Here is a 21,152-nt window from a genome sequence, read left to right on the forward strand (position 1 = left end):
TATATTTATATTTATATGTAGTATGATAAATTGTGATGTGACTACAGTGTATCTATCTATCTTAAAATCTATCCTATCTATCTTTTTTGAATCATCCTTTAAAATATATAAAAAGTATACTTTGGTGGGTACTTACATCATTTTCTTTTTTTTTCTTTTTTTTTTTTTTTTTTAATTATTTTTTTTTTTCTCATCCCCAACACCATACAATGGGTAACAATAACTTTCCTTTTTAAGTCCTATCGACAGCTAACCTGACATATCCAATTTTATGTATGGGTGTCAGACCTCCTTCCTCCTTTACAAGATATTATATATGAGTGACGCCATGGCTTTACAAAAAAAAATATCTGATTTTTTATTCTTTGTTCTCACAAGAAGACTTTGAGCGCTCAACCAAAAAGTAATCGGATTGAAAGATGGGCTGCTCCAGTTCGATCTGCTTTTTGTTTTTTTTTTTTAATAAAATTTGTTTTTTTTCTCTTCACCATCACCTTTCCTTCCTCTCTTCACGCAAACCACCACAAAGATAATTTTTTAATCAAAACAAAAAGAGAGAAAGAGAAATAGAAAGAGCGTACATAGAGAGAGATAGAGAGATAGAGAGAGATAGACATCATAATCATCATTAAATACTACGCACATTCACATTCAAAATGACAGATATTTATAAACACTGTGAATGCAAGAACTCAAAGGAGCTCATTCAATTGATTAGATCAAATGGCATAGAAACCATTGAACTATCATGGCCAGATGATATGGGACTTTGGTATACTACTACTATCAAATCTCATGAAGTTAGTCTTCAAAACCTTGTCGAGGGTATCAAGTTTGCAACACAATCACTTTTAGTTGACTCCTCATCTGCTAGATTCGATACATCAAAGGCTTGTAAATCAATCGTTGTAAAGTGTTCAATTCAAACTACTATCAATAACAACAATAGTAATAATAATAATAATAATAATAATAGTACACCTACATCAAATAATAATAATAATAGTAAACAAAAAAAGACATCGTCAACAACAAGATTAAAAAAGAAATCAAAAAAGAATAATAATCATCATAATATAGAAGATATAGAAACATCAGTAGCAGTACCACCTGATCTTTTATTATCACCACTCACTCCATACTATAGTAGCAGTAGTTCAGATACCTCTGAAACTGATGAAATAGATAGTAGCAGTAATCATCATCATCATAAAAAGAATAAAAAGATTAAGAATCATAATAATAATAATAATCATAATAATCACCATCATCATTTAATAGTCGATGAGAGTCCATTATCATTTTTGATTGATCAAGTTGAAAATGAAAGATCAAGAGTAGGTACTCTTCTCCTTGTTCAACAACAACAACAACAACACGATCAATATTTATCAAGTGATGATGAAACCAATAGTTCCTCCCCTTCATCACCATCACCTCGAAATGACTATTGTAATGATCCAAACTCTCCACCTTTGCACCAACAATGCCCTGGTTCACCCTCAACTCCTTCATTGTCCTCATCAGCATCCTCTACACCAATAGTATCAGGACTTTCTTATCCCTCTGTCAACAATAACAAGAGAAAAGAAAGAGATCAAGATTGGTTAGAGCTACCAAAGAATAAAGTAGATTTGGTTCCGGATCTATCCAACGCCTTGGCAGTAGCAATACAAGTTGTAGCACCCTCTCTTGCTACCACTGCTGCTGCTGGTGAAGCTAGTGGAATGAGTGACTGTGTTGCATCATCCCCTTCTGTTGGAACTGTTCCCAATACAACAGAGTTCTCATTAGATAATACTGAAAGACTTATCATGTATGTATCATTCACACAAGTTTTAAAACAAACCTAAACACATTATTTAGATGATTAACAATTCTCTTTTTTTTTTTTTCTATCTCTCTAGTGAAGGACAAATACAACTTCCACCTTTACTTAGACCAAGACAATACCATGCATGCAAGGTAAACAAAGAAGAAAAGCTAAAGGACAAGGAATCAAAGAGAAAAAAGAATCACACGATGCTTTGTCGTCACTGTGGTACCAACTCGACACCAGAATGGAGACGGGGTCCAGATGGAAGAAAGTCATTATGCAATGCATGTGGCCTCCACTACTCGAAAACTATCAAACGTGAAACTATCAACAAACAACAAGAGAATAGAACATTCAATATCATTGATTTGCTCAATCCAGTTCTCTAACAACAACAACTACAACAACAAACTATTTCCAACACTTCACCCATACAACAACCATCGTTTTTATTACATAATTATCACCCAAAGGTTGTTTTGTTTTATCCCTGCCTACCCATCACCATCTATTTTATTCACCCATACATTAGTCTTTTGTGAAACTTTTACTATTTCCAAAGTTACTAATTAGTTTAAATATGGACAAGCATTTTACCAATTCATTTTAAATAAACACGTTTTTATTTTTCTCTCTCTATACTCTTTAGGACTTTCAGTAGCCTCGTATCCTTGTGCGTCTCTCTACACAATCTGGATTCTGGTTGTGTCCCAACTTTCCATTGAGTTTTACGACTCGAAACATTTTCGATATCGAGATATTTCTATTTTTTTTGTTTTTTGTTCAATTTTGAAAGGTTTTGGAGCTTGGTCTCACCTCTTTGCGAAAGAGATATGTACACAATTGTTCAAGATTGAATCTTTGTATAAAATGAAACTATTATTATTTGTTGCCTTGTGCTTGTATTTTGGTGCCGTCGCATCTCAAACAGACACACCATTAGATATATATGTAAATACTCCAGATCCAACGTATGTACAGAAAGAAAATACACAACTACTATTTTAGAACCACCACCACCACACACACACACACACACACACAGCTTTCACAAACAGAGTTTGAAAACTATTGTTATGATAATTATCAACAATCAAGATATTAATAACTTATTTTTATCATCACCACTACTTTAAATTAAATGTTTATTATAGATACCAATGGACTCTCAATGGTACAGTTCACGGTGAAACCTACACTGGTTATGTTTTGGAATTGAGTATGTTATTTGTCATACAAATATCCCCTCTCCTTTTATTTCAAACTGACATCTATTTCTTTTCTTTTCTTTTCTTTTCTTTTCTTTTCTTTTCTTTTCTTTTCTTTTCTTTTCTTTTCTTTTCTTTTCTTTTCTTTTCTTTTCTTTTCTTTTCTTTTCTTTTAGCATCACAAACATGGATGACAGAAGCCAATTCAAGTAGACCAGTATGGAAGCATTGGCTTTCAATGTATGTAAACCTCTTTAACACCAAACAACATTCAAAAAAAACATTTAATAATTAATATGTTGTTGTTTTGTTTTTTATTTAAATTTGTAGTTGCGTTCCAAATCAAGTAAATTCAGACAAAGCATTTATTTATATTGATGGTGGTAGCAATGAAAACTGGAAGACTCCATCTGAAATTGATTCAACCATTTTGATTGCATGTGTTTCTTCACAATCGATTACTGCCGGTTTGAACCAAATTCCAAATCAACCAATTATGTTTGCCGACGGTGTCAACAGAGTAGAAGATGCATTGATTGCCTACACATGGAGACATTTCATCAACAACACTGATGAACCAATCTGGTTGGCTCGTCTTCCAATGACCAAGGCCGTCGTCAGAGCTATGGATGCCATCCAAGAGTTTGGTAAGCAAGTACCATTCCAAGTCGATGGTTTTATTATTGCTGGTGCCTCAAAGAGAGGTTGGACCACTTGGACTACCGCAGCTGTTGACCCACGTGTCGTTGCCTGTGTACCAATCGTTATGCCAATTCTCAATATGATTCCAAACATGTTGAACCAATGGAGAGCCTATGGAAACTGGAGTTTTGCTCTCAATGATTACACCAACGAAGGTGTCATGTCATTTATTGACTCTCCACAAATGGAGGCACTCGCTGGTGTAGTCGATCCATACACCTACTTGGATCGTCTTACCATGCCAAAGTACTTGATCACCTCTGCTGGTGATGAGTTCTTCCTCCCAGACTCTCCACAATTCTTCTTTAACCAACTCAAGGGTGAGAAGCATCTCCGTATCGTTCCAAATGCCGAACACTCTCTCGTCGGTCATCAAACCGATATTATCCTCTCGATTGTCACCTTCCTCAAGATGTTTTCAAACAACCAAACTCGTCCAGACTTTTCATACCAAGTTGTCTACAACACCAACACCACTGCCACCATCACATTGACCCCAACTCCAGGTACACCATTACCAACCAAGGTCAAGGTATGGGATGCTAGAACCGAGTCAACCACTCGTCGTGACTTCCGTCTCATCACCTGTCAAGATCCAACCAAGTGTATCCAATTCGTCATCTGGGTGCCAACCGATGTCCAACCAAACTCTCAAGGTACCTACAGTGTCACATTGAGTGCACCACCAACTGGATGGAGAGGTTTCTTCTTGGAAGCATCCTATGAAACCCAAAATGGTATCGATGATGAATACACATTAAAGTTCACATCAGAAGTAGCTATTGTTCCAAATACCTTGCCATATCCATCATGTGCCCCTGATTGTCCAAATACTATCGGTCAATAGACATTCCGTTTTTCACTCCTTTATCTCTTTTTTTTTTTTAATAGTTACCCCCATATCTCTTTCCCAAGAAAGAAAAAGAAAAATAAATATAGCAACAAATAAATCATTTGAAACTTTATAGGGTTTGAATTTTAATTTTTGGTTCCTTGCTTGTCTCTGATCGATTTATTAATCAACGAGAGTATATTGATCGCTACAAAGTGAAAGAGAGTCACCCAGTGAACTTTTGGATTTTTTGTTTTTTTTTTTTGTGTCAGAAGTCCAACGACTAAACGGGTCGGTTGGTGCATGGAGGGAATGAGGGTTTCACACAGTGTAGGGTTTGGGAATTTGTCTTTGTTGTTGTTTGATCTTTACAAAGTTTCTATCTATCTATTTATTTATTTATTTTAATTTGGTTGTTGTTTTTTTTTTTAATCACTACACACCCACACATCTCCTCTTCATCACCATCGTGTTTTATTTATATATTTATATTTATTTTATTGTTGTATCACTACATTTACAGTATCACTATACACATTTTTGAAGAGATCATAATCATTTAGAGAGATTTTAGCTTGTTTATTAAACGAGTAAAGAGAGAGAGAGATATATATATATTTCAACTTTATTTTTTACTTTATATATTACAAATCATTCATTACATAAACATCAACAAAGATGTTGGCAGGTAATATAGCAGTATTGGTTATTGAACTAGCACTCATAGGAGTGGTAGTAGTATTTGGTATGAAACAATACATATCATTTAGAAAGACACCATTCTATGCATCTTCAACTGCATGGCTTGGTTGGTTCCTTTGTTTCTCGATTGTTTTCTTGGTACCTGTTGATATTTTAGCTGTATGTATTTTATTAATAATAATTATTTAATATTATTGGTCCTATACTAAACACTACCCGTTGCTCTTTATATTATTATTTAGACTGATCATAATCAATGTTTAGAAAAACATGTAAATCAAACAGGTGATTTCTGTCACGAACCAATTACATATGTACCAGAGAGTTTAATGTTGGCTCAATGGAAAGTATTGTATTGGGGTACATTTATATTTTCATGGGCAATATTTCCAGTACTTCAAACCTTTTCAGTGACTGGTGATTTTAGATTCCAAGAGAGATTGTGGCGTGCAATCAAAGACAATATCATTCTTTATATCTTTATGGGTATCGCTGGTCTTATTTTCGTAATCGTATTATTTGCCCTCAAAAATATGACATTGGATGGTCTGATATCGTTGGTCATGTCTCTGGCCAATGCTTATGGTCTGGTACTTGTTGTCATTACAATGGGCTTTGGTTTGGTCGATCTTCCTCGTAATCTATTGCGTCAGTCTGACAAGTACAAGACACTCAGACACTATCGTGTCGACGCCGTTGTCCTTAGAAATGACTTGGAGCAATCACAGTCTGCTCTCAACGATCACCTTCGTTTGATCAAAGCAACATCTGATGCTGCTGGTGAATACGATCCATACAGACCCTATCTCGATATTATCATCTCAAAATGTCCATTAGAGTTTGCAATGAATGACAATACACCATCGTCTGTTTCTGTCGATTCTGAACTGTCCTATGACAAGTTGGTATCAATGCATTCAACTCTTATGGATCTGGTTCACCAAAATCAAAGAGCAACCGTCATGTACGATCGTTTATTGGGCAAGGGTTTCGCCACTGAAGATATCATTGACACTATCGAGGTGCCTGCCAAGACTAGAGAGAAAAAAATTAAATGGAGTTTTAAACATTATTCTAAAAATCCAAACAAAGTTTTATTTGGTAAGTAATAGAATAGTCGGTTGAAACTGTTGGAATACTTACCTTTTATTTTTATTTTTAGAATACTATTGGATAGTTTATATTCACCCAGCATTATATAAATTCTTGGGAGTTGTTTGCTCAATCATGTCATTATTAATTGTATGGAGTGAACTTTCATTGGCATTCAAAGGAGAGACTAAAAACTATAGTCCCTTTGCTTTGGTCATTAATAATTCAGGTGATTCACTCAATGGTATTGGATTACAGATATTCTGTTTTATTCCTTTACTCTACATGACCATTTGTGCCTATACTACATTGTTTAAATTTAGAATATTCAATTACTATAGATTGGTACCTCAACAACAAACAAATGCTATGAGTATTATGTTTAGTGCAAAGTAGGTTAAATGTAAAAAAAAAAAAAAAAAACAAAAGATGATTAATTCTTATTTTAATCATCTTATTTTCTCCTATAGTTATTTATGTAGATTGGCAGCTCCATTATCATTCAATTTTATTCAAATTTGTGCATTGTCTGACGCATCATTCAATGCTGTAATGGGAGAGATGGACGCATTTTCGTTGGGCAAAAACTTTATATTCTTCTTTCCCATATTTGTTGCAGTCGTTTGCCTTGTATCACTATTCAATGTTCACAAACGTGTTGCCAGTTGTTGTTGTATTCCTCAACTGCGCATTGTCACAGATACTTCAGATGCTGCCGTCGAAAAGGGTATGAGAATTCTCAAAGAAGAACGTGAAGCACGAACTGGTGACGGTGGTGTCCTTCCTCCAAAGCCTAGAGTCATGATTCTCAAGGAATTTTTCACAGGCAAAAAGGATAAATCCAAAGATACTTCACCAACAACAAAGGATGGTGCAAATTCTAACCATGTCGCAAATCCATCGAGTTCATTCTACAAACCAGAACCAAAATCAACAAGAATCATTCAAGGTCTTTCAAGGGATTATAGTAGTAAATCAGGAAATACCTATAAATCAAGTGGAGCAAGTAGCACCAACAACAACAACAATATCAGTATTAATGGTGGCGGTGGAAATAATAATATAATTTTAAATAACGCAAATACCTCATCCTCTTCAAGTGGAAACGATAGAAAGAGCTTACTATCAAACTATTGGGATAAATTAAACAAAAATTCAAAACCATTCTACGAAGACGATGATGACGACGATTACGATGTGGAAATGGGATCACTAAAAAAATAGAATCTAATAAATCTTAAAACAAGAGTCATCTTGTGAATATACACTACTCAAACATAACTTGATTCAATATCATATACTAGAGTAACTACTCCATAGTCGTTCCCAACAATGACTAATCATACATATTTCTATTTGCTTACAAATGCGAAGGCCTGACTGGACATCACTCAATGGTTTGGGTGTAGATCAGGTTTGTTTTGCAGAATTTTTGATATAAATTTATTATATTCCTTATTACTGTTGGTATTTAAAACCATGATTTATTATTAGCTGCCAGCTGCTTAGTCATTGAGGCAAAATCTCTTGAGGCGGATTCCATCTGCTGAGTCTTTAGACTCAATTCGTCAATCTTTTCGCCTCTTTCATTGAGCTTTTGCATTGTTTCATTGAGACTTCCAGCAATATCTTCAACAAACACCTTTTGATTATTTGATTGTTGGGAACGACCATGGTTTGATTGTTGTTGGGGTAGTTTGATACCCTCTGAAAATACAGTATCTAAATTCACAGGTGCTTTGGCAAAAAAGAACGAACTAATACCACTTGATACAGCAGATTTTGGCTCTGGAGGAATATTTATACCATCAACAAAGAATTGGTATCTCGTTCTAAAGATGGCGGGTTGGAGACAGACAGAGAACATACTATTCTGTGATACAACCATAACACCACCAATGACAGACACAAGAGCTTGGAGACACTTGATGTTATGATTGGGTAATTGGTAATGTCCTCTCTTTTCCAATCCGTGCTTACTGTGATTGGCACAATCAAAGAGCGTCAATTGGCCAGATTGGTCAATCACTGAAAGATATTGCTTATCAGAGGAAGTGTCTCTTAGGAATGATGTTGAAATGACTTGATGATTCTTAAACTCCTCACATCTTTCCTTTGGGTGATTAAAATTATTATTATTTGTAGTGGTGGTGGTGGTAGTAGGAGTAGTTGGTGCTTCTGTGGTAGAGGGAGATTTTGGAGTTGGAGTGTATTGTGATAGCGATTGAGAGGGGATGGTATATTTGATTATTTGGTTACCAGAAGAAACTATTAAATGAATGTCATCCAATTTTATATTTAATTTTGATACAACATTGGTTAAAGGTGCTATTTCGGTTGTACTATTGTTGTTGTTATTATTTTCATCATTTGACTGTACAGGTGGTTGGATTGTATTTGGTAATGATGAAATAAAATTATCAAGCATATCGAGGAAAAGATATCTGAGTTGGTTTCCATTTTTATCAGCATAATGTACTGATTTAATGGGGTGGGATGATGCCTTGAATGAGGTAATGATAGACATTGATGGAACATCAATGACCAAGATGGATCCATTTTGAGTTCCTGCGTGTACCAAAGAAATGTCATCATTTTCACGTAGTGAATAGAAACATAATTCCATCGTAGTAATATCATTTCCTTGACTAGCACCCTCATAGGATGGTGCAGAGACTGATCCCCGATAATCAATGGCAGCTCTATATACAGTTCTAGATGTTGATACACCATCACACGAGTTGTCACTGACGACAATCATAAAGTGATGGACATTACCTTGTGATCCACCCATTACCAAGCGAGTTGTGGTCTTTTTTTTCCATGGATTAAGACATATTACATTCATATTACAATCCAATTTAATCTCTCCCATCAATTGAAGTCCCGACCAAGATGGATCTGGCAAGTTATTATTATTATTATCTTGTTGGGGTGGTGGTGAGGAAGAAGAGGGGGAGGATTGTTGCTCTGTTGGTTGAGGAGTAGGAGATGGTAGTTGTTCTGGTGCTTGTTCAACACTGGTTGGTGACTGTTGTTGTGGTGCTTGTTCAACACTGGTTGGTGATTGTTGTTTTGGTATCTCTGCTTCCTTTTGAATTTTGAAAAATGATTTTTCAATTCTTCTTGACCCGTTGTCCAATTGGTAGACGTGAACCAAACCTGCACTATAAGAGGCAGCCAGAATAAAGGTTGTGACGCAAAACGAAAAGGTGATGAGATTTGGGAGGATATCTGTTGATTTGCCCAAGAATTGATAATTTCTGGCATCGGTATAGTCCCAAAATCTTAATGATTGATCTTTGTGGTATGTAATCATTAATTGCATGGTGGATCTATTATCTTTGATCAAACCTCCAGAGACTGGGGATTCCAAGTATCCAATAGATGTTGTTGGTTTTTGATAGATCTTTAGTGCTTCTATAATCTTTTGTTTTGTTGATTGATCACATTCATATGTTTTCATTAATATTAAATCAATATTTGGATTATTATCACTATTATTGTTATTTTGATTATTATTATTATTTTCAATCCATTTTTTTAAACAAATATCATCAATTTGTTTTAATTGTTGTAATGGACTTGTATCAAGTTTACAATACAATAATTGATTGGTAGAAGTTAAAGCAATGACAGATGATAAGTCACGACTGCTTGGATATGGAGTGGTAGAGATGGAAGTAAAGTTGAAAACCGATGGGGCAAGAAGAGTGACACCAAGTTTAGATACATCCTTGTAGTTGTCTCCTCTAATGATAACCAAAGAATTTGATCCTTGATAATAACCTCTAAACATAATTATCTTTTTATCCTTGGTATATAACAACTCTAATTGATCAATTGATACTCTTTCCTGTTGTTGTTGTTGTTGTTGAAGGAATTGTGGTTTGAATACAAGAGAAGGAGATTGTTTTTGATAATCGACAAAGAGTATTTGTCCATCAAAAAAGCCACAAATGAATTTGTTGCCTTTTCTACTCCAACAAACCTTGGTAACATAGGTTTTAAAAGATAATTTCTTTTCCAAACGACGACTCTCCAAATTCCATGATACAAGTGTACCATTATTACATCCAATCAATAATAAATTATGATCAGATGGACAAATATCAATTGCACTTGAAAATATTTGTTGTTGATCATCTGTACTTGGTACATTAAATGCTTTAATAATTTCTCTATCATTATAGATTAATAGAGAGAGAGAGAGAGAGTGAGTGATGATATTTTTAAAAGGATAAGACATTAAACATACTCTTTAACAAATATTTTATAAGAAGATAAGAAATGAGAGAATACATTGTAGGTACTAATATAACCAGATTCATCACCAATGTACATAAAATTACAACCATAAAGAAAGGCAATAGAGGTAATTCTATTCTTATAGTTGAGTTGAGTGATTTGAACACCATCATTATAATCCCACTTTTCAATAGAATGAGGAGTGATAACCATAATATGTGGTGTATTGTACAAAAAGATTATCTTTAGAATAGGTGATGACTCTAATTGAAATTGTGTCTCCATTCCATCTTGTCCAAAGCTAAGATAAAAATAAATAGATAAAAGAGTAAGTAAAGTATTGATATATAGATAGATTGATCTATTTAATCAAACCAACATTTTAACTTGACCATTATTAAATGCTACAGCAACCAACTTTTGTATTGGATCATAGTGAATACAAGTAGAATGATTATATATTCCTGCATGATATGATTCTGTTGATAGTTTAGGCATATTGTTTGATGTAGTTGAAGTGGTAGAAGGAGAAGAAGAAGATGAAGAAGAAGGTGAGGAGGATGAGGGAGAATCCTCCTTCTTTCCCACCAATTTCTTCAAAGTATTAAACATGACTCTTTTTTAATTAACTATATATATAGGTAGGCAAAGATTACTATGAATCAGGAAGGGATGAAAGATCAATGATGGTGTGTATCTCATCAGTGAGTGAATTTAATTAAATTGATTTTTTTTTCTATTTTTGTGCGTCAAAGAGTGGTTCAAGCCCACTCACTCTATGGTTAATATTATTTATTATTTATTTATTTATTTATTATTTATTTTTGAATTTGAGTAAGGATAGTAGATTTTTGATCAACAGGAAGTTGAGAGATGATTTGTTCCATTTGAGGACCAAACTTTTCACCCAATTGTTTAATGAATCCAACGATCTTTTCACGAACATCGTCTTCTAACTTTTGAGCAAGGTCATGTGCAAAGATAGAGACGATTCTAGCGGTATGTGGTGATACAATATCAAAATGCTTTGAATAGAGTAGGAAGATGGCATCGAAAACAGATGATATCTCTTGTAAATCCTTTTGGATTGGTAGTTTGGCAAGGAACATTGGGAGTACTTCTACGAGTGGTACATTTTGTGATCCAGCATAGATCATACGTGCTACACAACCCATAACATTGTCAACTACCTCCTTTTCGTTGGATACTGTTGCACTTTGTAACATTGGAAGGATGGCTTGGAGCACTGAAACATAGTGTTCCTTGGTGGCACAAACACTACACTTGATCAAAATACCCAACATAAAGCATGATACTCTACGTACTTGTGGTGATTCATCTTTCAATGCCTTCATGCAAACTGTATATAATCTTTCAAAATAGGGACTACAATCAACTTCGATCACTCTTAATATTTCTGCCAATGTACCAATTACACATGCAACAATTGAATGATGATTTTTTGGATTCTAAATAAAAAAAATAAGTAAATTGATTATTATTATTAATTATATTTTTACTTCTTCTTTTACTTACAGTTAATTTTAATAAATGTTGAAGTGAATGTTCAAAATAAGTTTTAAAAGCATGACCAGATGCGGTGGCAATTTCAATCATACATTCAGATGCATAGTGTAATAGATTGTAATCTGATTCCTCTTCATCTTCATCTTCGGTTGGTTCATCTTGATCTTCTTCGTCGTCATCTTCGACTTCAGCGTCACGATTGACTGTTTGACAATAGGCATGTCCCTTGACTACGTTCATGACATGATTACCAATATCGTTCATGAATGGAGCTATGGCAGCTGGACCAACCTCCTTGACGGTATCTGCAATGGCCAAAAAGGCCTTTGATACAACACTCTTTTTAACCTCGAATGTGAGAATGTGATTGTAGATTTGGAAGGAGAATTGAAGGAGCACCTTAACTGGTTCTGGAACGGCAGTGGTAAAATCTCCCTTTTTGTATTCGATTGGATAGCATGCAACAACAGATGTGATGATAGATGAGAGACATCCCAAAGCTTCGAATCTAATGTCTTCGTGAAAGTATTGACAAAGTGACTCTAAAGCAGTGATGAGTTCTTGAACGTATGGGAAGAATGACTTGGGGAGACAATGTGCGAGTGTGGCAAGACAGTGAATGGCAGCACTCTTTTCGTCGAGGAAGTTGGTACGAACAGAGAGTCCAGAGTAATTTTCTTCTTCCTCTTCGTTGGCGCCAGATTCGCTTTCATCATTGTCGATACCTTGAATGTTGAATGCGCTTTGTGTTTGATTTTTGGTGAGACCGTCGTCAGAGAGTGCACTCTTGAGCAAGAGTTGGAAGACATCCTTGAGATAGGGTGCCATGTCTTCGCCAAAGTGCTCAAATATAATAGAGTAAAAGGAAAAGGTGAGTTCGGTCAACTCGGGTACACCAAGGTTGAGACCGGCCAGCGAGATGGACATCAAGTTTGGAATAAAGGGGATAATACGTTCCTTGGGGACAGTCTTGGCGATGGCACCCATACAATCCATAGCGTTGGCACGCAATGTAATATGCTTTTGATCGGTGATGGACAAGAGTCCATTCAAGAATGTAAAGACCTTGTCAAAGTATGGTGCAAAGTGTTCTTCGGCGCTCAAAGCAATAGCAGTGATGGCAGAGAGTGCAAACTCCTTGACTTGGACATTATCACGTTCCAAGAGTTGACCAACCTTTTCCATGATCGATGGGAGTACTGGCAACAACTCTTCAGTCTCCAAATTAGAGAGGAAAGCTTCCAAAGCATAACAACAACGGAGTACAAAAGCATTGTCTGGGTCATCCAACGATTTGAAGATGGCTGGGAAAATAATATTGCTGAAACGGTAGATTTCAGGTTCAATGTGTTCAGAGAGACGTGCAATGCAGATGAATGCGTTTTGACGAGCAGTCTTGTTTGGATCGGCCAAACCCTTCATGGTCATGTGGACGATGGCTTCGACTTGATCTCTCATCTCTTCAGCACAACCATATGACAATTGTTGAATGATCAATGGCAAAGAGATACGATGAGCAAGATCTTGTGATTCAGAGAATTGCTTCATCAAACCCAACAATGGATGGAATACCAACTTTGCAGAAAACTCTTCACCAATATGTTTCAACGATACACCAGCAGCAATAAATAATTCATTCTCTTCCAAATCCTCTTCAATTGCTCCTGTTGTAATTAATCCTAATATTAATTTTAATAAATCTTCTAATAAATTTGAATCTCTAATAATCTTTGGTTTGCTATAAAATTAAATAATAAATAAAATGTAAATATATAAGTCTATAAAAGAGAAAGAGCCATATATATAGATTTACATACTTTTGAATGACAACATCAATAAATTCAACAGCAGATATTCTAACAGATGGATCAAGATCTTGAGCAGCAGCAACTTGATATGAAAATTTAATAATCTCTGGTAATACTCTTACAATGGTTGGTAATTGCTAAAGGATCAATGAAAAAAGGGAAGGAAGGAAGGAAAAAAGGGAAGAAAGGTCAATTTAAATTCAATGGATTTAGAGGTATTTTGAGTTTTACAGAGTTTAGAACATACACTTTCAACCAATTCATCAAACATTACAAATGATGATTGTACTTCTTCATCTAAATGATTTTGAATACAAATCTTGATATTTTCAATGATGAGTGGCATCAATTCCAAAAACTTCTCAACAACCTTTTTGTCATGTGAAAAGGTTACGATGGCAGATCCAACAGCCTTTAGAGTGTTTGTACGAACTTTGAGTACTGGATCATTTAATCCATTCTTGAATAATTGAGCCAATTCTGTAGAGTGTTCAGCAACAACTGTAATATGTTCCAATAATATTTCAAACATATACATTTGTAACTAATAAATAAAATCAATCAAATTAATATATGATGATGATTTAATATATTTGTTATTTAACATTGTACAATATATATCACTTACTTCTCTGAAAACTGAATTTTGTTGTTGAGAGAGTTGGTACAAGAATGGGAGGAATTCATTCCAGTCACCAATTGGTAGAGAGATACGACAGATGATAATGATAACTTCTGCTACAGCTTTTTTGATTGCATTTTCTGGTTCTTGCATGAATTGTTGTAAAAGTGTTGACTTTAAACCAACCCTTTGTTCTTCTGTAATGTGTAACCAATGTACTGAAATCTTCTTTCTCATCAATACTGCTGATAATTGTCTAATCTATATTATTCATTTAATCAATCAATGATAAGTATACAATAGATCCACTACTACTACTACTACGACTACTTTGACTAATCTGTTGATGTATTACCTCTTTAAATTGAGAAGATTGAATTTGATTCATCAAGATGAGAGATGAAATAGGTCTCTTTAGGAGAGAGTTCAACTTTTGAGTGGCCTCTGTTACAGTCTCTGGCTGCAACATACCTCTGAGACATATTAAAATATCATCTATATCTTTTTGTTGAATTGACATGATTATCTATACCTTATATGTATATATATAGTAAAACTTCTCAAACAGAGACAAAGAGAGAAAAGAGAGAACTACATTAAACGAAAGACTCCCCTCCCCAACAATCCCTCGCAAAAAGAAAAAAAAAAACGACCGAAAATGAATCACTTTGAAAAAAAGGCAATCTAATAAATATAAATATAAATGTGTTGTTAACCTTAAGAACTCGACACATCATCATTCATCATCATCATCATCATCATCATCATCATCATGTTAACCTTTTTAATAGTTGACTTCCTTCCACTTTGGGGGTTAATAGGTTCTTTGGAACCAATATTTAATTTAATTTAATTTAATTTTTTTATTTTTTTTTATAATTTAATTTTTACGATAATGCAAAGCTTCTCATTTATTATTATTATTATTCAAACAAAGAAATGTCTCAAAACAAAGGTACTAATAGCCAAGGCAACGTATGTTTTATATAACCAACTTTATTGTTAGGAACTCCTATACTTACCCCTTTTCCTTTAAATTTGCTCTTTTTAGAGCTACAGTCACATGGGTGACTCTCCTTCAGATCGTGGAGGAAATTACCGTTATTCTAACAATGATGGTTCTTATTTCTACCAAAACTCAAATGGTTCTAGGTAAGTTTAGTCTATTACTATTTTATTTTATTGTTGATTAATCTAATAGCAAATTAATTTTAATAGATACTATAACGATGGAACTGGTAGTGGTGGATACTACAAAGGATCTGACTCTTCAAGCTACAGCTACAGAAAGTAGAAGAAGAGGAGGAGATAGATTCAAATTATTAATATCATGATGGATTTAATAAACAACCAAGTCAGTTTCCCAAAGCAATATTGCTATTGAAATTAAATGTATATTATTATTATCATTATTCACTCATTTGAATGTTGTGTATTTATTATTATTATAGCAGCTTAATTAATCAAGATTCAATGTAACGGTATTACCAATGACATCCATGTAATCATATGGAGCGTAATAAATACCATTCTTGTCATAGGTATCTGGGATGTTGCCTGTAATGATAAATTCAGCTGTTACATTGAATTGACCGGTACATCTCTCTGGGCACTCAATAACCCATTGCATCGTTCCCGATTGTCCTTGACTTTGTGGTCCCATACTGTATGCTTGTTGTCCATTATTCATGAATTTAGTTGGTTGTGGAGTTTCCAAACTAATAAGTGATGACAATACTGGTGGCATACTATAGTGATGGCAAATTATAAATAATATATTTTAATTAATATATAAGATATATTTGTTGGTCTGGTCTATTCTATTATACTTTTGTTGTTGGATTTATACATACGTCATAATACCTTGTAATTCTGGAATTGGTAAACCATATTGGAATTTAGCAGATACAGTTGTTTGGTTACCTGTGCTAATTGTGGTGGCATCCAAATAGATTGGCCAATAGATGGCACCATAGAATGGTGTACCACGTGGACTATCATTCTCTGTGTAATTCCAAAGGAATGTAAAGTTGCTGTATGACATTACAAATACATGAGGTTGATTATCTCTTCCCCATGGGTCAAGTGTTGTAAATGTTTCATTATTATCATTGTATCCAACAACCACTCTAAAGTGACCTCCCAAGTCATTTGGAAGATAATGTTGTAACACAATCACTGGGATATCGTTGGCAATGCAAGCTTTCAATTGTTCACTCCATTCAGTATCACTACTATATGCAGCAGCATTCATACCTAGTGGATATCCAGTGAATCCATTGACAGATTCTGCGTGTTTCTTTCTTGTTCCAATTGAATTGGAGAGAACAGAGAATTGTCCGGCTCTAACGATATCATATGATGAAGTACCTTCTGATTTACTGGTTCTTGCTACATCATCAAGTTCGCTTTGACTGATGTTCTTTCCCCAATAGCTAAAAAAAGGTGATTGATTGTATTAGATCTGATCTATCGGAACAACCACTAGTACAATACATACTTGAATACCATATGCATGGATGCATCACCACAATTATATTTTGTTCTATTAATAGTAACAGTAATATAACAATGTTAATATATATCTATCTATTGTACAGGCTTTATTGATCTTTTGATGTACATACGATTGTCTTTGATATACATCGAAAATATTTGGGATGACATATTGTGATGGTATAGAAGAGTATGCATAACTTCCCACCAATGCAAAGGTTGATATAATCAACAACGTTGAAATGTATTTAAACATTGTATTACTTTTCTTTTTAAATAAATAAATACTACAATTGTTTTCGAAAGGGTTTCATAAGATCGTCGAAACCCGAAGGTCCCAAAAATGGTTCAAATTCAATAAAACCCCCAGGGGCAATAGTTTTTAAAAATAAAAGAGTTGAAGGTTTAACCTGTACGGGATGTTTTATTTACATGGAATTTAGGGTGGAGGAGGAGGATGTTTAAAAATCGGATCGTTTTTCTTTGTGTTTTTTACAAAGATTTCTTTTCTGCATAGGTATCAAATTTATCGGTCATCAAATAGTTTCGAAGATAGGATATTACATTGAGATAGTCAAAGTAATAGGCATCATAAGAGGTCTCTGTGAGCGTCGCATCAGGAACAAATAATCTTGGGGAAGCTGATGTTGGTGTAGTGGTGGTGGTAGTGGTGGTTGGATTTGGTTCATCTTGTTTTTCTGTTGATTGAGTATCGTTATCAGTTGGTTTAATAGTTGCCTCTGTTGTTGTTGTTGTAGTGGTGGTAGTGATGGTGGGCGCTGGTGATAAAGGTGGTGTAGGATTTTTTGGATGATAAGGTTGAATTAGGATTGATTCCAAATGTTTTAAAAATGTCTTTGCGTCCTTTCTATGCTTTTTAATGTATTTGATAAGAGTTCTTTCAAATTCTTGTGGTTTCATCTTGTCTTGTGTAATGAATGTTTCCCTGAATATTTCATTGAAATCGTTATTGTCTGATGCTGTTCTTCCCTTTGCCAACTCATGGCAGTACCTAAAGATACCTCTTCTGATTTGTTTTGGTTCTACGGTAACAAGCAAATTATTTTCCAAGTCTGTCTTTGCCTTGTGGAAATTTCCATAAATACTAAATACTTGAATCAAAAAATCTCTTTGTCCTTTTTGGTTTGAATTATTATTTGTTTTCTTTGATAAATTATTATTATTATTATTATTTGAAGGTTTTTGATTGAGTGGATTATGTTGTGATGATGTCTTGCTTAGAACCAATGGATGATGGAAACTAGGTGGAAGAGGAAGAGGAGCTGGTGGTGAAGGGATTAGATGATTACTTTGTGTTAAAGAAGAAGAAGAAGAGTCTTCAACAACAGTTGAAATGATGCTTGGTGGAGGTGGGCTGTATTTTTCAATGATTGGATGATTCCATGAAGATGACAATGATTGTTTGTTGGGGCTGTCATCAACACCATTACTACTCTGCAGCTGTGGTGTGTCACTGCTAACAGTTTGAGGATTAAAAATCAAAGGTAAAGGAATAGAAGGTGTTGGAGAAATGATAAGAGGTCTTTCCTTTTGATGACAAGTTGAACTTGGTGGAATCAATGGAGTTAATAAAGGAGGGAATTCATCTCTAGGAACCTTCTTTTTGTTGTTGTTGTTGTTGTTGTAATTAGATCTATTCTTGTTGTTGCCGTTGGTAGTATGATCAACAGTCTCTGTCAAGGGAGGTGGTGATGGACTAGATGATGGTGTATCATTCTCATTGATAAGTAACAATGTTGGTGGGAATCCAATTGGGTTTGGTGAGGAGATGGACGACGGTTGTTGGATGTTGTTGGTCAGAGAAGAAGAAGAAGAATCCAAGAGGTTGGGTGAAAATTGGAAAAGTGCAGAGTTGGAAAACGATAGAGGTGACGATGACGATGATGAAGCACCCGAGCCAGAAGAAGCAATGGTTGTATAACTAGTTCCTGCCATTGACAATGCCTCTGAAGAAGTACTACTTAGGCCGCTGGTAATTGCTGAATTGGTAGAGGGAGAAAAGGTAATGGGTGATTCTAAAAAATATTGGTTGGATGAAGTGGTTGAAGGAGTTGATAAAAAGTTGGATTCATCTTCAATTATTTTGGCAGCTGTGGCATTATCAATGACATTGACCAAAGAAGGTGACGATGATGGTGATATGGTTGTCGTAGACGATGATGATGATGATGTTGTAGATGGTTGGTGATCATTATTATTTTCAGAATTCTTACAAGAAGTTGATAAAGACGTTAACGTTTCATTGCTGCTTGGTGGTGGTGGAGATGGTAAAAGAGGAAGTGGTATACCTATAGATCTATCTTGTGGCAATAAATCTTTATAATTTTCTACAATTGGATCGAGGATGATTTGAAAAGAGTCTATCGAAAAGGCATATGGACGATGAATTCTCTTTACAAATTTAATATCGATACTTCTAGAGTTCTCATGTCCCATCGATATAAGTGACCAATCATCACCTCCAGTACCATATTGTCCGTATGGAATATTTGAAAAGGAAGTAGAGGGTGATGGTGGAGTAGCCGTAGTCGATGGTGACGGCGACGAAGAGGAAGATGGAGATGGTGGAGTAACCGTGGTCGACAATGGTGGAGTTGGAGGTGGCTCTTCTCTCTTTGTAACTTTTACTCGCTCCCTAAAAAAGGTATCAAATACCTCTTTTTTAGAAATGATCTTGCCAGTTTGTCTTAATACCTCTCTGACAATAACAGTTTCTTCAACGTCCAACAACGCTGAAAATGATGTCTTGTTGAGAATATAAAATGACAAATCGATATCACTAAATTCTTGTGATTTTTCCTTTGGATTTGCAATGATCATCGATGCTGTACTTCCAACCAATCTAATACCAAACTTCGAAAGAGTTATATTTCTCTGTGACAGTTCATCCAAAATGAGTGCAAGTATTTCCTCGATTGACAATACAATAGTGATGGACTTGTCAATCGATGAGATTTGATTCTTTTCTCTTAGAATCTTTAACAACAATGTGATACGATCACGAGAAAGCATTCCAAATGCTAAATTCTTGCAACCAACTCCTTTTGCTTTTGTTTTTGGCTTTTTCTTTTTGGCATCAATATTACTATTATTATTATTATTATTATTATTTAAAGTATTGGGGATTAAAGTACTTGAATCAACTCCAAGTGGAGGTATCAATGGTGATAAAATTGGTAAAGGTGGTGGAATTGAATTGGTGCGTGGAGATGAATTCAATGAAAATGAACTTGGACTATTCATAATTGGTGAATTTGGAATATTATTATTATTATAGTTTCTATGATTATTATTATTATTATTATTATTATATATATTTTTGTTGTTATTATTATTATTATTATAGTTATTAAAATATTTTGGTGATAAAGATATATTATTATTATTATTATTGTTGCTAATGTTTGGACTATGACTCAGTCGATGATTAAAATGGTGTTGAGATGGTGAAAGGTTATTATTATTATTATTATGTTGATGATGATAATTGTTATGATTGTTATGATTATTATTATTATTATGATAATTAATTAATAATGGCGATGTGGTAGGTGAAGCTCTACCATTATTATTAATGTTGTTGTTGTTTAAATTTGTTTTTTTGTAATTTTGACCATAATGATTATGACCATTATTAACGTGATTATTATTAATACAACTATTATAGTTTACAACAATATTGTTTCCATTGGCATTGGTGGTGGTGGTGGTGGTGGAATTGTCCTTTGGCAAACAATTGGAATCATTGTTTAACGAGGATGATGGACGGTCATCATTATTGCATATTACAGTGGTTGAGGGATTATTATTATTACTATTGACAGTAGATATGGTTGTGGCAGTGTCAGAAGAAGATGTAATTATATTGTTGGGTGGAGTGACATTATTATGATTATTGTTATTATTATTATTATTATTATTATATTGACCAAGTTGCATGGCAATTGAACAGTCATCCACATCCATTATACAAAGTAGTATCTATTGAATCAATAATATATATATATTGTGGTATTGTTTCCAAATAGATAAATATAAATATATTTACTTTTTGAAATCACAAAAAATATATTTTAAA

The 21,152-nt window shown here is 34.4% G+C and overlaps 7 protein-coding genes across 7 annotated transcripts; 4 read left to right on the forward strand and 3 right to left on the reverse strand.

The window, feature by feature from the left end:
* Nucleotides 1-656: 656 nt before the first annotated feature.
* gtaI (putative GATA-binding transcription factor) lies at nt 657-2,205 on the forward strand (the record flags this gene model as incomplete). The annotated part of the gene is made up of 2 exons (XM_004362293.1): nt 657-1,816; nt 1,908-2,205. The coding sequence occupies 2 exons, from the start codon at nt 657-659 to the stop codon at nt 2,203-2,205; spliced, it is 1,458 nt and encodes a 485-aa protein (XP_004362350.1).
* A 481-nt stretch (nt 2,206-2,686) lies between these two features.
* On the forward strand, nt 2,687-4,573 carry aprA (PhoPQ-activated pathogenicity-related protein; the record flags this gene model as incomplete). The annotated part of the gene is made up of 4 exons (XM_004362294.1): nt 2,687-2,787; nt 2,971-3,035; nt 3,201-3,264; nt 3,355-4,573. The coding sequence occupies 4 exons, from the start codon at nt 2,687-2,689 to the stop codon at nt 4,571-4,573; spliced, it is 1,449 nt and encodes a 482-aa protein (XP_004362351.1).
* Nucleotides 4,574-5,236: 663 nt separating this feature from the next.
* On the forward strand, nt 5,237-7,576 carry DFA_02744 (uncharacterized protein; the record flags this gene model as incomplete). Its single annotated transcript, XM_004362295.1, has 4 exons — nt 5,237-5,419; nt 5,503-6,361; nt 6,423-6,744; nt 6,835-7,576. 4 exons carry the CDS (start codon nt 5,237-5,239, stop codon nt 7,574-7,576), a joined length of 2,106 nt encoding a protein of 701 aa, XP_004362352.1.
* A 247-nt stretch (nt 7,577-7,823) lies between these two features.
* Nucleotides 7,824-11,212, reverse strand: DFA_02745 (uncharacterized protein; the record flags this gene model as incomplete). The annotated part of the gene is made up of 3 exons (XM_004362296.1): nt 7,824-10,533; nt 10,611-10,901; nt 10,980-11,212. 3 exons carry the CDS (start codon nt 11,210-11,212, stop codon nt 7,824-7,826), a joined length of 3,234 nt encoding a protein of 1,077 aa, XP_004362353.1.
* A 206-nt stretch (nt 11,213-11,418) lies between these two features.
* ipo4 (importin 4) lies at nt 11,419-15,077 on the reverse strand (the record flags this gene model as incomplete). Its single annotated transcript, XM_004362297.1, has 6 exons — nt 11,419-12,069; nt 12,137-13,865; nt 13,945-14,072; nt 14,183-14,479; nt 14,564-14,818; nt 14,856-15,077. The coding sequence occupies 6 exons, from the start codon at nt 15,075-15,077 to the stop codon at nt 11,419-11,421; spliced, it is 3,282 nt and encodes a 1,093-aa protein (XP_004362354.1).
* A 419-nt stretch (nt 15,078-15,496) lies between these two features.
* DFA_02747 (uncharacterized protein) lies at nt 15,497-15,851 on the forward strand (the record flags this gene model as incomplete). The annotated part of the gene is made up of 3 exons (XM_004362298.1): nt 15,497-15,532; nt 15,609-15,709; nt 15,776-15,851. The coding sequence occupies 3 exons, from the start codon at nt 15,497-15,499 to the stop codon at nt 15,849-15,851; spliced, it is 213 nt and encodes a 70-aa protein (XP_004362355.1).
* A 165-nt stretch (nt 15,852-16,016) lies between these two features.
* DFA_02748 (uncharacterized protein) lies at nt 16,017-21,040 on the reverse strand (the record flags this gene model as incomplete). The annotated part of the gene is made up of 5 exons (XM_004362299.1): nt 16,017-16,305; nt 16,411-16,992; nt 17,058-17,102; nt 17,185-17,316; nt 17,550-21,040. 5 exons carry the CDS (start codon nt 21,038-21,040, stop codon nt 16,017-16,019), a joined length of 4,539 nt encoding a protein of 1,512 aa, XP_004362356.1.
* Nucleotides 21,041-21,152: the final 112 nt, after the last annotated feature.

The sequence above is a fragment of the Cavenderia fasciculata genome, assembly GCF_000203815.1.
Source record: "Cavenderia fasciculata unplaced genomic scaffold Scf_Dfasci-G-b-205a01.r1-3, whole genome shotgun sequence".
NCBI lineage: Eukaryota > Evosea > Eumycetozoa > Acytosteliales > Cavenderiaceae > Cavenderia > Cavenderia fasciculata.